Source organism: Macaca mulatta, chromosome 20 (genome assembly GCF_049350105.2).
Source record: "Macaca mulatta isolate MMU2019108-1 chromosome 20, T2T-MMU8v2.0, whole genome shotgun sequence".
NCBI lineage: Eukaryota > Metazoa > Chordata > Mammalia > Primates > Cercopithecidae > Macaca > Macaca mulatta.
The window spans coordinates 42,730,245-42,745,090 of NC_133425.1; the positions used below are offsets into that span (position 1 = coordinate 42,730,245).

General features: G+C 35.6%; 1 protein-coding gene across 2 annotated transcripts in view; it reads right to left on the bottom strand.

Annotated features, from left to right (window-relative positions):
• The window catches only part of ITFG1 (integrin alpha FG-GAP repeat containing 1), a 293,341-nt gene that overhangs the window by 132,480 nt on the left and 146,015 nt on the right, over positions 1-14,846 (bottom strand). For both annotated transcript variants that reach the window (XM_077987196.1, XM_001114075.5), the window contains 2 exons: positions 13,864-13,958; positions 11,373-11,545 (listed from right to left, as the gene is read on the bottom strand). In XM_077987196.1, coding sequence (XP_077843322.1) covers positions 11,373-11,545; positions 13,864-13,958 — 268 coding nt within the window. The remainder of the gene's footprint in view (positions 1-11,372; positions 11,546-13,863; positions 13,959-14,846) is intronic.

Here is a 14,846-nt window from a genome sequence, read left to right on the forward strand (position 1 = left end):
GTAGTTGGGTTTCCCAGGCAATGGGTTGGGCCCTGGAATTCTCAGTGGCCTCAGTCCTGTACTTTGCTTCCAAGGTGGGAAATAGGGGGGAAAGCTGGTGGTGGTGGGTAGAGGAGAAAGCAGGGTGGGGCTGAGACGGGCAGGTCTATACCTGGTCCTCCTAATGGCCAGCACAAGTGCCAGTCCTGATGCGGGTTGGAGGACAGTTCTCAGGCCACTGGAACAATAGTTCAGGGAGAAGTGGAGTAACTCTTTCTGTTCCAACTAACCAGCATGGGGAAGGTGGGGTGGCTCAGTTTCCATAGCCTAGCAGGTGGTAGTGAGACCTGCCTTGCTCTCATGCTCTCAACCTAGTGGGACACCATCCTACGGCCTGCCACTGGCATCACGCTGAGGCAGCCAGCCAAATCACAAGCTGTTTGTCTTTGGACTGCAATACAGCCCCAAGCCATAAAACTGTGGCTCCCAGGTGAAACCCCTCCCAGCCCAGTTCCATGATGGGGAGGTGCCTGAATCCCATACCTTTGGCTGGAGCCAATGACACACTTGCTTATCAGTTCTGGCCTGGTTCCCAGGACTGTGCATAGTCTGCTAAAAGGTAGGATCAAGAGTGGTGTCTTACGGTGGCCACTTATGTTTCAGAAAGGGCACAGGATGTTCTTTCCCTGGAACAGTTCCTTCTTATAGTCTCCTGGCTACTCCCTAAGTTAGATTCAGGACTTGAGAGGGACATGGTACTCTCCTATGGTCTAGATTGTATGATTCCCCAGTGGGAAAGTGGACTGCAGAAAGAGTCTCATTCACCTTTTCCTGTATGGGGGAATCACTCCCAGTTCCTGGCCCACTCTGGTCAAATAGGCTTCCTGTTTTCCTCCTTCTTCCTGTTTTTTTCTTGTTTCTTTTCTGTTGACTTCTTCATGTTCCTTCTTGGAAAATGTATTCTAAGTGTAATAGTCTACATGCTGTTTTGCTCTTCGAAGTATGAGGTGTGCTTGAAATGCTTCTAGTCAGCCATCTCTACCACTTGGTCACAAGGGTGTGCTGGAGAGCTCTGACATGAATGGCTGAGAGAAGGTCCAGTTCTTCACACCCCGGGGGCAGCAGGTAAGGGAAGAAGGATAAGGTCCCTGAGTAAAGAAAGACCTGGAGGAACTGGAGACTACTCCACCTTTCCTAGAGTGACAATTCTGAATTCCAATGACTGTTACTTGGTGGTGAAATGATATGTTTGGATAGCCATGGAGGCAAAAGCTCACAGCTGAAGGGCCGCTGCCTATGCGTCTCCAAGATTTTAACAATAAATTTGGCTTTAATGATTCTTACAATATACATTAAAATAGAAGGCAGATGGCTTAAAAAGAGTTTAATATAAAAAAGACATCTTGAAACACTCGATGGAACTTCTGAATACAGAATGCTAGTGCTGGTACAGAGTGCCGAATTTCAGTTATTTATTTTCAGATTCTAGCATAATGCTCCTTCGTAATTATAGACAAATTATTGAATAAATACGTAGCACAGTGAAAAAGATTGTGCAATGAACTAGATCTACTTCTGAGTGATCCACTCAATTCTACTACTAAGTGAGTGATCTTAGATAAATCACTTAAGTTCTCTGTGCCCTAATTAATTCATAAATAAGTAGACTATGTGATTTTATATTTCCTTTCAGCCCTAAAAGCCCAGGAGTATAATTTTTAAAAAGTATTGAAACACAGAAATCTATGTACCTTAATAAAAGTAAATAACATTCACGACCAGAGAGATTTACTAAAAGACAAATGAGAATAAAACACAGATCAGTGAACAAAACAACCACCATTAGACAATCCTCCTTCCCATAGGAACAGTTTTCAAGATGATTCTTGGTGCAGATTTTCACTGAGAGACAACGGACTAAAAACTAGAGAAAATGTAAATTAATGTATTATAATATAAAAAGGTCAAACCTGTAAGTGCCTTATTGAGTCTGTGTTGATTTAGAGTGAAGATGAATTCTATTTCAAACTGGCAGTATTTCCAATGTTTCTTTTTCTTTTTTCTTGAGGTGGCGTCTCACTCTGCCGCCCAGGCCGGAGTGCAATGGTACGATTCAGCTCACTGCAACCTCTGTCTTCCAGGTTCCAGCAATTCTCCTGCCTCAGCCTCCTGAGTAGCTGGGACTACAGGCGCCCGCCACCATGCTGGCTAATTTTTGCATTTTTAGTAGAGACAAGGGTTCACCATATTGGCCAGGCTGGTCTTGAACTCCTGACCTCAAGTGATCTGCCCACCTCAGCCTGCCAAAGTCCTGGAATTACAGGCATGAGCCATCGTGCCCAGCTATTTCCTATTTTTTTCGAGCTAAATATTTCATGACTGACAAATGATAATGATATAGGGAATGCCTGATTTGACAGAGGATCAATTATAAAATGATTTTATCTATATCTGGTGCTTATTAATCTATTCAAAAATCCTCGTTAAAATTTTGTTTAACAGGACTCATTTTATTGGCTGATCAAAATCAACCAGGTTTTTTATTATTAGACTATAGCACTGGATAAACTCAAGACTTAGCCCACTAACTCACTTCATTAGGTATTTTCTCAAGGATGCCAGATGCTGAAGAGGCAGCCAGCCATATAGATGTGACCTTGTCTAGTTTCCCCAATGAGTTAAAAAAAAAAAAAGTCTTTATGTTTCTGAGGTTTCTGATTATAAAAGCAATGCTATGGTGTAGTAAATGTGAAAAGCAGCACAAGAAAGAATAAGTATCTGCTACTAAAACAGAGAGGGAATTATTCTGGTTCTTTAACTTGTTCTCTCAAGGAACTTGTATTTGTTTTTTTTCTATTAACAGAAGGGTTACCAGTTACTTTTAAGAGTCAAAATTTGTATTCATATTTAAAAGACTAGAGAAATCTGTCTTTTAAAATAAGTCATGCGCACTGCTCCAAAATACTTCAGTTAAAAGAAGGCCTGCCGAGGAAAAGACCTCTTCTTTAGGTATGACATTTTCGGTATTCTTTTTTTTAGCAATGTTAACAACTAATACATAGTATATTTAAATGATTATACTATGTCCAAGATCTTAATGCTGCAATCACTAGATGCAGGCAATTTAAACATTGTAAAAACTTACTTTGTGGGAGTAAAAAGCTGTTACCAATAAATTAAAGCCTAATTTAATGGGACACCCTGTACTTTCCTCTCACATTTATACTCTTATTTTGACAACTTCTCCGTAATGCACCAGAAGTATATGCTTCATTTCACAGATGAAGAAATTATGACGCTGTCAGGCTTTTAAAGCAAATCTTTTTATATCAAATCTAATTCTCATGCCACTGTGCCACGTTGCCTTGCTACCTGACTTACATTTGTTATGTTTGCACATTGGTATGAAGAAAACACTTAGATCTGTCTGAACCAAGCTTCTTTTCTGCAAAAACAGAGACGAGGTCTTGATATTCTATTTAGATTTAGTGACAAATATATGAAGAAAAAAAGGCAATAGGCTGGGCGCGGTGGCTCACGTCTGTAATCACAGCTTGGGAGGCCGAATCACGAGGTCAGGAGATCGAGACTATCCGGGCTAACACAGTGAAACCCCATCTCTACTAAAAATACAAAACAACTGGCCGGACCTGGTGGCGGACGCCTGTAGTCCCAGCTACTTGGGACGCTGAGGCAGGAGAATGGCGTGAACCCGGGAGGCGGAGCTTGCAGTGAACCAAGATCGCACCATTGCACTCCAGCCTGGGCGACAGAGTAAGACTCTGTCTCAAAAAAAAAAAAAGACAATAATGCTGATTTATATTTTCCTTATACATTCTTTCTGTATAGTATGTATTCTTTATTTCTGTTTTTGCTTATGAAGAAAGTGAGAAAAGGTGATGGGCTTATGTAAACAGATGTATCTTGCTACCAAAGACTTATTATGTGTTTTAAAAATTCACATACACAACATTGAAAACAATTATCCAATATAGCGCTTAATCTACCAGCCTTAGGAGGAAAAGGTTACGAAGTGAGGATCTGTAAAGATTTTGACATTTTAAGCTACCTCCTGAAATCTACAGAAACACACTTCCTGCTGATACCTTTTAATTCTCCCTTTTAGTGTTAGTCATTTTCTTTTTCCTTTTTTTTTTTTTTGGAGATGGAGTCTCGCTCTGTCGCCCAGGCTAGAGTGCAGTGGTGCGATCTTGGCTCACTGCAAGCTCCGCCTCCCGAGTAGCTGAGACCACAGGCGCCCACCCCCAAACCCAGCTAATTTTTTGTATTTTTAGGAGAGATGGGGTTTCACCATATTAGCCATGACGGTCTCGATGTCCTGGCCTCGTGATCCGCCCGCCTCCGCCTCCGCCTCCCAAAGTGCTGGAATTACAGTGTGAGCCACTGCGCCCTTCCCTTTTATTTCCTTAGAGACAAGGTCTGGCTCTGTCACCCAGACTGGAGTGCAGCGGTGTAATTACAGCTCACTGCAACCTCCAATTCCTAGGCTCAGGTGATCCTCCTACTCAGGCCTCCTGAGTGCCTAGGTACCTGCCACAATGCCTGGCTAATTTATTTCATTTTATTTTTGTAGAGATGGGGTCCCACTATGTTGCCCAGGCTGGTGTTGAACTTCTGGGCTCTACTGATCCTCTCACCTTGGCCTCTGAAAGTGCTAGGATTACAGAGTTGAGTCACCACACCTGGCCTGTTAATAATTTTCTGTTGCAAGTTTTCAACTTACTCTACCTTTACTTAAATTAGTCTGATCTGACTAAGTCACTGGGATTTGGAGAAAAAAATTCTTAGATTGATACATTTTAACTTACATGTTTTAAATGTTCTGAAACATAAACAAACCCTTTGGGATATATAGTTGTAGAAAAAGAAGAGAAATGAAATACCCATCAGTTCTTTCCGTATCAATAATCTGTGTAGTCTACAGTTGGTAGGAGGTGACCGAGCTGTTTACAGATCTCTCGGAATTAAAGTCATCACTCACATTGTGCCAGTCTAGCTTAATTATAGGTTTCTTAGTTAAACTTAAGAGGGAAAGGGAAATGAATGGTATTTCAATCTTCACAAGGAACTTTCAGGGTAGGTATAACCACCTTCATTTTATAAATTTACAGATACATAGACAGGTCAAATAAACAACAAAAGGAAACAGAAGTACAAGTGGTAGCACTGGCATTTCAACCGAGATCCAAAGTACATGATCTTTATTTAATTCTCTTATCCAAAGATGCATTTAACAGTAAACTTTTAACTGTATGTGAGAGATGATGCAGTGCATGTGTTTCACAATTTGAGCATAAATGTTGTCTGTACATTTGTAAAAACAATCTCCATTTGTGTTTTATTCCTCCTCTTATTAATATATGTGACTGAAAGTAATATATAACAAGAGAGGCCTGAATCTAAGTCTTGCCCTATTCACAGACTATTAGGAGAGGGATTTTCCATCTTGTCATCCTGGTGATTCCATACACAATAACCACTAGTCTGATTCATATAGATAGTTAAGATATACCAAAAAAGAGTGCAAAATCTTCCACATCACTATTCTTTTGAAGAGGACTGCTAACTATTCCTTAGCAGTCATAAAACTTTGTGGCCACTATTCTTGTAAAAAAGCTGATTGATATTAAATAAAATGGATTTAAGTATATTATCTCAGAATGGCATTCTCCTTTCCCAGCATTGCCCTACAAAATACAAAAGTTAACCGTATATGTTGATGATTCAACAGCTAAAAAGCTTACTTTACTTTATCATAGTATAATTTTATGTAAAAACAAATTTAGAAGTGCACTTATCAGTGGACTTCATGGACATCATGGAAAATGAAGAAATTTATCTTGGTACCACTAGTGTATAAGTAATGAAATTTACCAACATAATTTGTATGGAAAGACAAGTATATACACTCATATATCATTTACTACTTTCTCTCTGTAATTAATGATGTGCTATCTTATACACATAAACTGCTTGGAAAATGATACTTCTTACCCAGTGTCTGTAAGTCGTATTTTCTGGGTTGCTTTCACAGTGGTAACTAGTACTTTGTAGTGAGTACATTTCATTTCTGTCTTGTTCACTTCTATAATCAAGGTAGTCAATGAGCTGAATAAAGACATTTTTCCAGAACACAGCACAAAAGATACAAGTTAAAAAATGTGCACGTATCAGGAGAGAGACAAGGAGGACAGACCTACAACTTCCCTCATGTGTTCTAATATGAGCTTTAGAAACAAATTAACAAGTAAATAATAATAATAAAAAAACTAAGAGAATGAAAGAGAAGACAAAAATAACAGAAATTTACAGGAGTCACAATTCAACTCCACATGGTAACATTTCAAATTACTATGGATAAAGTACAAATCCAGTATCTTAGAACATAAGAGGTTACCTGCAATGAACAATCAGATTATCACCAGACTTGACTAGCAAAAGTGAATATTGGAATTCAATGGCAAAGTGTCTTTAAGGATATGAAGTAAAATAATTTTGAATCTAGAATCCTGTACTCAGCCAAGTTAGCAATTCAGGCTGGAGGAAAATAAAGAAAATTTCAGACATGCAAAGTTTCAGAAAGAGGCTGCAGACTCTCCCAGATAGAATTACTTGATAATGTGTCCAGAAAAATGGAAACTGAAGAAAGAATGAAAGATATAATATTCAATGGTGATCAGAGAAACCAGTAAACCCTGTAGCTAAGTGTAAATAACTGTAGCAACAAAATGTGAAAATCATTCCATCAATTGATAATACCACTGAATGAGAAGTAATTGGGGTGGGGAGAGAGAGAACTAGAAGTGTCCTAAAATTCTTGCCTTACATATTAACTCCAGTAGTTCATTAAAGGTAAAATTTAAGCATAGGTATTAATATTTAAATGTAACCACTATGACAAAAACAAAAATTTTAATATGTTAACCCCCTTAGGAACTATAAAAGGAAGAAAATGTTGAATAATCCAACAAAAGGTAGAAAAGAAAATAAAAATAAAGATTTAAATAATATAATTAACAGGAATGATATTTCAGATAACCATTCACTGAGCTATTAAACTACCAGAAACATTTCAACAAGTTTCTAAAAGTATTGCATAAGCCACATTTATATTTGCAATGCCATACTAAAAGAACAAAAAATGAAGAGATAAACTCAAATCCAAAAAACAACCATAAATGCAACTTCCCAAACATATTTATGTGAACTCTTTAAAATACCTTTCTAAATAATTCTGTGTATATGCAAAATTTTAAATAAGAAAGAACAAAGAAACCACATAGTATCAAAATATATGACCTGAAGCGAAGCTCACAATATTTAGTCTTAAAAGCACTTAATAGAAAACAAGAGTAAACATCTATTAGTTTAGTATTCAATGAAATAACGTAAAAAATAAAAAAAATAAAAATAAACTTGAAGACAGCAAAACAGGAAAAAATGTAAAAACAAACATAAAGAAAATATTCATAGAAGAAATTCATCTTACTGAAAATAAAGGTGATTCTTTGAACCTCTACAATACCAACAAAAACACAGACATGACTGAAATAATAAGACGGAGGAAGAAGCCTTTATCAAGTCTGATGAAAGAAATTAAAAAGGCAAATAATACTAAAAATGTGAAGGAGTCGTATCTAAAGACTTAAAGAAAATTTAAGAAGTATAAAGGAATGCAATTTTACACCTATAAATTTAGTGTGTAAGGGTATTTAATACTTTAAAATTGATTGCTGACAAAATAAATAATGTGTAATATATCTTTTAATGTATCTCCGTTGAGATTAACGGTAGAATTAACTCTCACTGTCTACAAAGGTTTCTTCCCTCAGAACTAATTAGTGGAGTTCTTTTTCCATTTTATTATGGGACCAAGAATTTTAGTACGGGATTCATTATAGTAGATGAATAGGCAATATTATTGAAAGAAAATTTTTTGATCTTTACAAATTCCAAGTTATGAACTTGGAGTTGGTTAAGTGAAGGCTAGCCAATATAGCAATTATGAGGTCTTCTTCAATAATGAGACACAATGAGTTTACATCCAGGACAATATTTCTTTCTTTCTTAACATTTATAATTTCAACTTTTATTTTAGATTCACAGGGTACATGAGCAAATTTATTACATGGGTATACTGCATGGTACTGAGTTTTGGGGTATGACTGATCCCATCACCCAGGTACTAAGCACAGTACCCAACAGTTAGTTTTTCAACTCTTGATCTCCTTCCTCTCTTCCCTCTCTAGTAGTTCCCAGTGTTTACTGTTGGAATTTTTATGTCCATGAGTACACACTGTTTAGCTCCCACTTATTAGTGAGAACACGCAGTATTTGATTTTCTGTGCCTGTGTTAATTTGCTTAGGAAAATGGCCTCCAGCTGCATCCATGTTGCTGTAAAGTACAAGATTTTGTTATTTTTCATGGCTGCATGGTATTCCATAACGTATTTATACCATATTTTTAAAAATCCAATCCACTATTGATGGGCACCTACATTGATTCCACGTCTCTGCTATTGTGAATAGTGCTGCAATGAACATACATGTGCATGTGTTTTCGGTAAAACAGTTTATTTTCCTGTGGGTATATACCCAGTAATGGGATTGCTGGGTTGAATGGCAGTTCTAAGTTCTTGGAAAAATCTCCAAACTGCTTTCCACAGTGGTTCAACTAATCTAGATTCCCACCAACAGTGTATAAGTGTTCCCTTTTCTCTGCAGCCTCACCGGCATCTCTACTTCATAGAGAAAATTAAAAAGAATAGTGGCTAGAAATGTTCCCACAGATGCAGGCCCTTGTACTATCAACCTCCATGCCTTTTTTAAAAAGTAGAACATCTGCAACATAATGTAACCTTTCATTGATGAGTCAGGGTCATTAATGTAAAGGTAAATTATTGTATAAAGCTGAGGATGCGGATGAAAATGCAGATTATAACCGAATTAGGAATTCCAACTTACTAGCTGTATGATATTGGGTAAGTTGTCTGATTTATCTCAGACCATTTTCATATTTGTAAAATAAAGATACTAATTAACCTATGAAAAATGAGGCTAGAGTAATACAAAGTAAAATTATTTCATAAACAAAAACCATTTTTTCCCCAGCATTAACTAACAGGCAATATATTACATTTGGCCATTTACAGATGTACTTGCCATTTTATAGGTTTGGGATGCTCTCATAGCTGATACTCAGACTTCTGAGTGTGCTTCTTTGCTGCCAAAAACGTTTTTTATTTTTAGCTACTTCTAGGCTTGGAACTCCTATAAAAGCCCAACGGAAGCTCAGGTTTTGCTATCCAGTTTCATCCAGTGACTTGCAATATATTAGTAACAATAAAACTCTTCTTAAATATGTCAACATTTTGACTGTATCATACAAAGGTGATAGGAATAGTCAGAATGAAGACTAAGAGTCACACTCTTAAATGCAGTCACTAGATAAAATTCTCAAAAGAAGGAAGAAATATTCACTCTATGTGCTTGACATGATACATTACTAACATAACTTCTATAGTACCAGTGTTAAACAAATATTTATTTATTACTAGGAAATTACAATCTGTCCTTGAATTTTAGAAAATGACCTAACAAGGTCTAGAGCATTAATTTTAATATGATTTGTCAAATTTTCCTACAGAAATGTAACAGCAACTCTAAATAATATTCAGATTTAATTTAAAGTTAGGGCTACTTCTCATCTGTGATGGAATGAACATTGAGATCAACTGAACTCTATCCTTCAATTTTCATCTACCTTAAAAGAACAGAAAAGAAATAATTGATTTTTACACAATTGCTTTTATAATGGTATTAAGACTTTCATAAAAAAGTACAACTGCCTTTAGTACTTATTTTTCCTGCAGAACTAAAGTGTTCACTGCTGAGTTAGCAGTTGATACCATCTGTATTGCTAAATGGCAAAGGAATTGTTAACAAAAAACACTGTTGATAAAGAACTTTTATAGTAAAATATAAATTATTTAAATATTCTAAGGATGCGTAATCACAGGATTAAATGAATTTAAAATGTAATTTCTTATTCTTCTGAATAGACCCAATGTCTAAAATAAAGTAATTTTGCAGTTCTTTGCTTTTATGTGTCACTATGCTTTCAAAAGGAGTAACACTCACGTTCCATTCAGAAGTTTGTTTTGGCTATATCAGATCTGTTTCACACACGTAGGTTATAAGTACATATTAAACTCTGCATAACACCATGGTCATGTCCTTGGAAAACTCTACAAACATGATGCAGAGACATTATAATTTCAAACCAACATCCTTAGGAAAGTTAACATACAGACTCTCCACGCTTTTCTATAAATAGTTTAGGAACACTCACTAATGATAAATATTTCTCTAAATATCAGATTTCCAGACAACACTAGTGTTAAAAGCAATAATAGGTCTGACTTTTTCTGAAGAAGTTGTTTTGTATCATGAGCCTGGTTCTGAATATGGAGCTGAATCACTAGTAATTCCAGAGTCAACAAATAAATTAATACTCAGAAAAATAATGTAAAAGGAAAGAAAGAATAAGGGCCAAGGAATATCATTAATTGTGAGATGAATAAAATGATAAGGTATTAAAATTTAGGAAAGGTCATATTTATGGCATCTGTCAGGATTCAAGCTAATTATGAGTTTAACTATATTGGTTTATCTATTGGTACTTCTATTTCAAAAATTAAAGTAATTGCAGCATTAAAAGTCACTGCTAATGCAATAGATGTACTCACAGTTTACACATACAGAAAGTATCAATAGTCATGGTGGAATTTCCAGTGTCATTACAAAACAAGCAATAATAATGTAACAACATTTATCAAATGTAAAATCAATATGCCAAGAGTATCTTTCTAAGTCATTCATTTACTTTTACCTTATTTAATCTTTACTATAACTCCATGACAGAGGTACAATTATTACACTTATTTTACACATGAAGAATTTGAGTAATATGACCAAGGTCACACAGAGGGTAAGTGGTTGGACTGCGATCAAAGCCTAGAGTCAGTTCTTAACCACCAGTGTCTTCGGTCTCAAAATGTAATTGGGTCATTTGCCTATAAAAACTTTTGACCTCTTAAAGATTAAGTTTTACTGAGTGAAATATAACTTTTTACTTCAGACTGGGTGTTCATTTTTGTTTTACAGATAATGAATCTGTGGGGAAAAAATAGGTATTCTAAGCAGTTGTGAGAAGTGCAGGGATCAAATTAAAACACAGGAACTGAGCTCATCATGTTCCTTATTTAAGAGATTATAACATATTTAGGTACTATTCAGTTGCAAAGCACCATGGTTTGCAAATATTTCTCACACAGTTTACAAATATTTCTCACTTGATTTAATTTCCTTACCTTCCAGATGTGTTCTTTAGTATGACCAGAGCATCTGGATAGCCATCCATATTGTAGTCTCCAATATGAAGGGTAATTGGAATTGGTATTTCAGTTGGTTGCTGTTCATCCACAAACGGCACAAAGCCCCAGAGTGTGCCCTTATTACTGAAATCTTGTAGGACTGGAACCCACTATGGATTAAGAGAAAAGGATCAGACTTTATAGTTATGAAAAAATTTACAATTTGCAAAACAAATGATCCATTAAGTTTTCAAGATAAGCATTATTTTACTTAACATCTTTATCTCTACAATATGGTAGGGTATCATAATTTACTCTGGTGAATAGGTGACACTCTGGGGAAAGAAAAAAAGTAGTCTCTGTTAGAATTTATCCTAGTCATTTTTGTCTAACTGGCACAGAAAGCCTTAGAAAGTTTTTCACAATATTGCACGAATCTTAGGATTGAACTGATATTAATACACATCTAGTCAGATTACATAATTTAAAACTGTGTCACATAGAAACACTCAAATGAATATTTTAAAAAAACTAGAGCAAACTGTAATATCATCTAATACTGATGTCCTTTTGGGAGGACCAACTTAGGAGGAAAGTTAGAACATGACAGAGACCCCCTTGTTCATTCTGCTGCTGTGCCTCTTACACATGCAGATGACTTCAGTCATTACCTTCCAGCCAAGCAGCTCCTGAGGCTTTGCAAACAACACCAGGCCTGACAGGCTTCATCAGTAACTGACAGGCAATTCTCAGCCAAGAAGAATGAGCTCTGTCACTAAAATGGCCGGAAGCTACATTTTTAGTAAATTCCTTTATTTCTATATTAATGGCCATGAAGAGAACAGAAAGAACAGGTTGATTTCAAAAATAAGCTTTTAGAAATCCCTTTCTCTTCAGATAACATAAATCTTCACTTTTTAATAACTAGAAATCTGAAGAGTAGAAATCATGCCATTACAGTTGTAGATGTGCCCACAATTTGCTGAGTATGAATGCTGGCACATAACCTGAAGATGTCTGAGCAGAAGCAGGCACAGCTGACTTGAGATGGCAGGAGACCAAACATGCCTAGAGATTCCTTTCCTTTCCTTCTAAGCAGGTGACTCATTTATATGGCTGAAAGTCAAATTATATTAAAGACGGTTTCTTGAAAAGGGGTTAATAAACAGAGTATCTGCAATAATTTATATATTTTCCAAAGAAAGTATAATTTACCAGAGAAAAAGGAAACTTGGAAAAGACATATTTACAGAAAATGAGTGTTTTAAAAAAATTGGTATGCATCTTTAATAATTTTTCAATCTTTCTTTAAGCAAAACAGTATTATTTTATATATCATTAAAATGTTTCAATGGTTTCACTTGATTTTTTAAAAACTGTTGGGTTTTATTTTAGCAGATGAGATATTTCACTGCCACATTATCACAAATTTCTGAAGAGGCTGACAGGTTATTAATGAGGATAAACCACATTGAATAAAGTATTCCTGTTAAAGTAAATGTATTAAGGCCTAAAATGTAAAAAGATTTTTCAGTATCAATATGACACTGATAATAGTCACCAAAGAACCGTGACATTTATCTTCCCAGAGAGAGAGGTGACTGTATAATTTGAAAATATTCTTACAGTAGCCTGTCAATAGGCAATAATTACTAGGATTACTAATAATTATGAACCAATGATTAAGTGTTACTTGATCTAAAGTTTTAAGTGATTCAAAACCTTAAAAAAAGTTCAAGATAAAACTTACAGGTAGAACAGTTAAATGCTTTCATTTATTTTATTTTAAGGCTAGTAAAATGAAGCAGTGGGGGTGGAGAAGAAACAAGGACATCCGTAACTGGCTGTGTATACTTAACACCACTGTATTCAGACTGGCCAGTTAAACGCTTTTAGAATGTTGACTGTTTGAAGATTTGTTTTCACATAAAATATGATGCTCCCTTTCCATAAGGGCTATAAAAGTCAGTATGTTATTCTATCATTTATTACCCCCAAAAGAAAATAAAACAATTCTAATAAGATTCTTATAACCTATCATTCCCATATTAATCCTCCACTGTGACTGTCAGATTTGAAACTGCTTACCTACAAGTTACAGGTAAAAGTCAGCAAGAGGTAATAAAATAGCTTTAGATAACACAAATAAAAACAACATCAGCTGCGAAAATAGATCTAATGTTCTTCTATGTCACCTTTCATTATAGTGTGTTCTGCCATATTCCTGGCATATAAAAAGCTAAAAGATCATTTAATTATAGTATCCAGAATGGGTTTTCTTCATCAGAAATAATTATAACAATGCTCCTCCCTCAACAAATTAAAAAATAATAGATTTAAATGCATTTCATTAAGTTAAAATGAGGAAGTTGGTAACTTAATTTTGGGGTTCCCTCTGTTCTGATTCTACAGGTAACTTTTCTAACCTTTGAAGATTTTTTTCCAAGCACATAAAAAAATGTTTACATTAAAAAGCAACTTGATATACCTGCTTTGTCCCAGATCTCACTAAGTAGATGGTACTCTTTTGGCAATTTTTATCTTCACAGCCTGGCAGTAAATGATCCATGTGTCCATCTCCATCTGCCAAAAGAAACTTCAAGAGTCCATTAATAGTCACAAAATAAAGTGTTCTTGTATGGTATATTACATTTATTATTTGTTCAAAGTCTACATCAATCTGGATAAAACAGAAGAATTTGACACATGGCTTCAAAATGAATATGATTTTATTCATATTCTGGCCCTTGCAACTGATTATCTGGACTGTGTCTTGTTCTAAATTGCACACTTCTGTGTGGTTAAGTATTTCTATAGGAGGGAGAGGGGCAAGGGCTGAAAAACTATTGGGTCCTATGCTATCTGGGTGATGGGATCAGTCATACCCCAACCTTCAGCATCACGTAATATACCCATGTAACAAACCTACATATGGACTCCTTGAATTTAAAATAAAAGTTGAAATTATAAAAAGGAAAATGTATAGTGTTAGTAAGAGCCCCCATTTCAGCCTGTAATGTTAAAATCATCAATTTTTTAAAATGTAGCTTTGACTTATTTAAGTAATTATCACTGCTGCCATCAAAGAGAAAAATAAGCATTATCAATGGTAGTCCATTATTATACGGAGTATTTTAAATGTGAGACTAATCTTTATACACACGTAAGAGCCTTTATTCTGGATGAACTTCGATCCAATAGTTATAAAGTTCTCAGCACTCTGGCTTCTTAAAAGCACCAATAAATTTTTATCAATGAAAAAGCAAATAAAGGGAATATAGATATCCTTTCCAAGTGACCGTTTTTTACAAAGCTGCACAGTATTTAGCTAAGGCCTATAGAGGTGAGGTTACAGAAGAAGTTAGTAAGTTACTGAGGTTACTGAGGAGTCAGCTCCTCTAGTGCTCACTCTCATCTAATGTCCCCACTACCTGATGGGGTTTACAGATTTTGATGTTCCAGAGTTAAGTC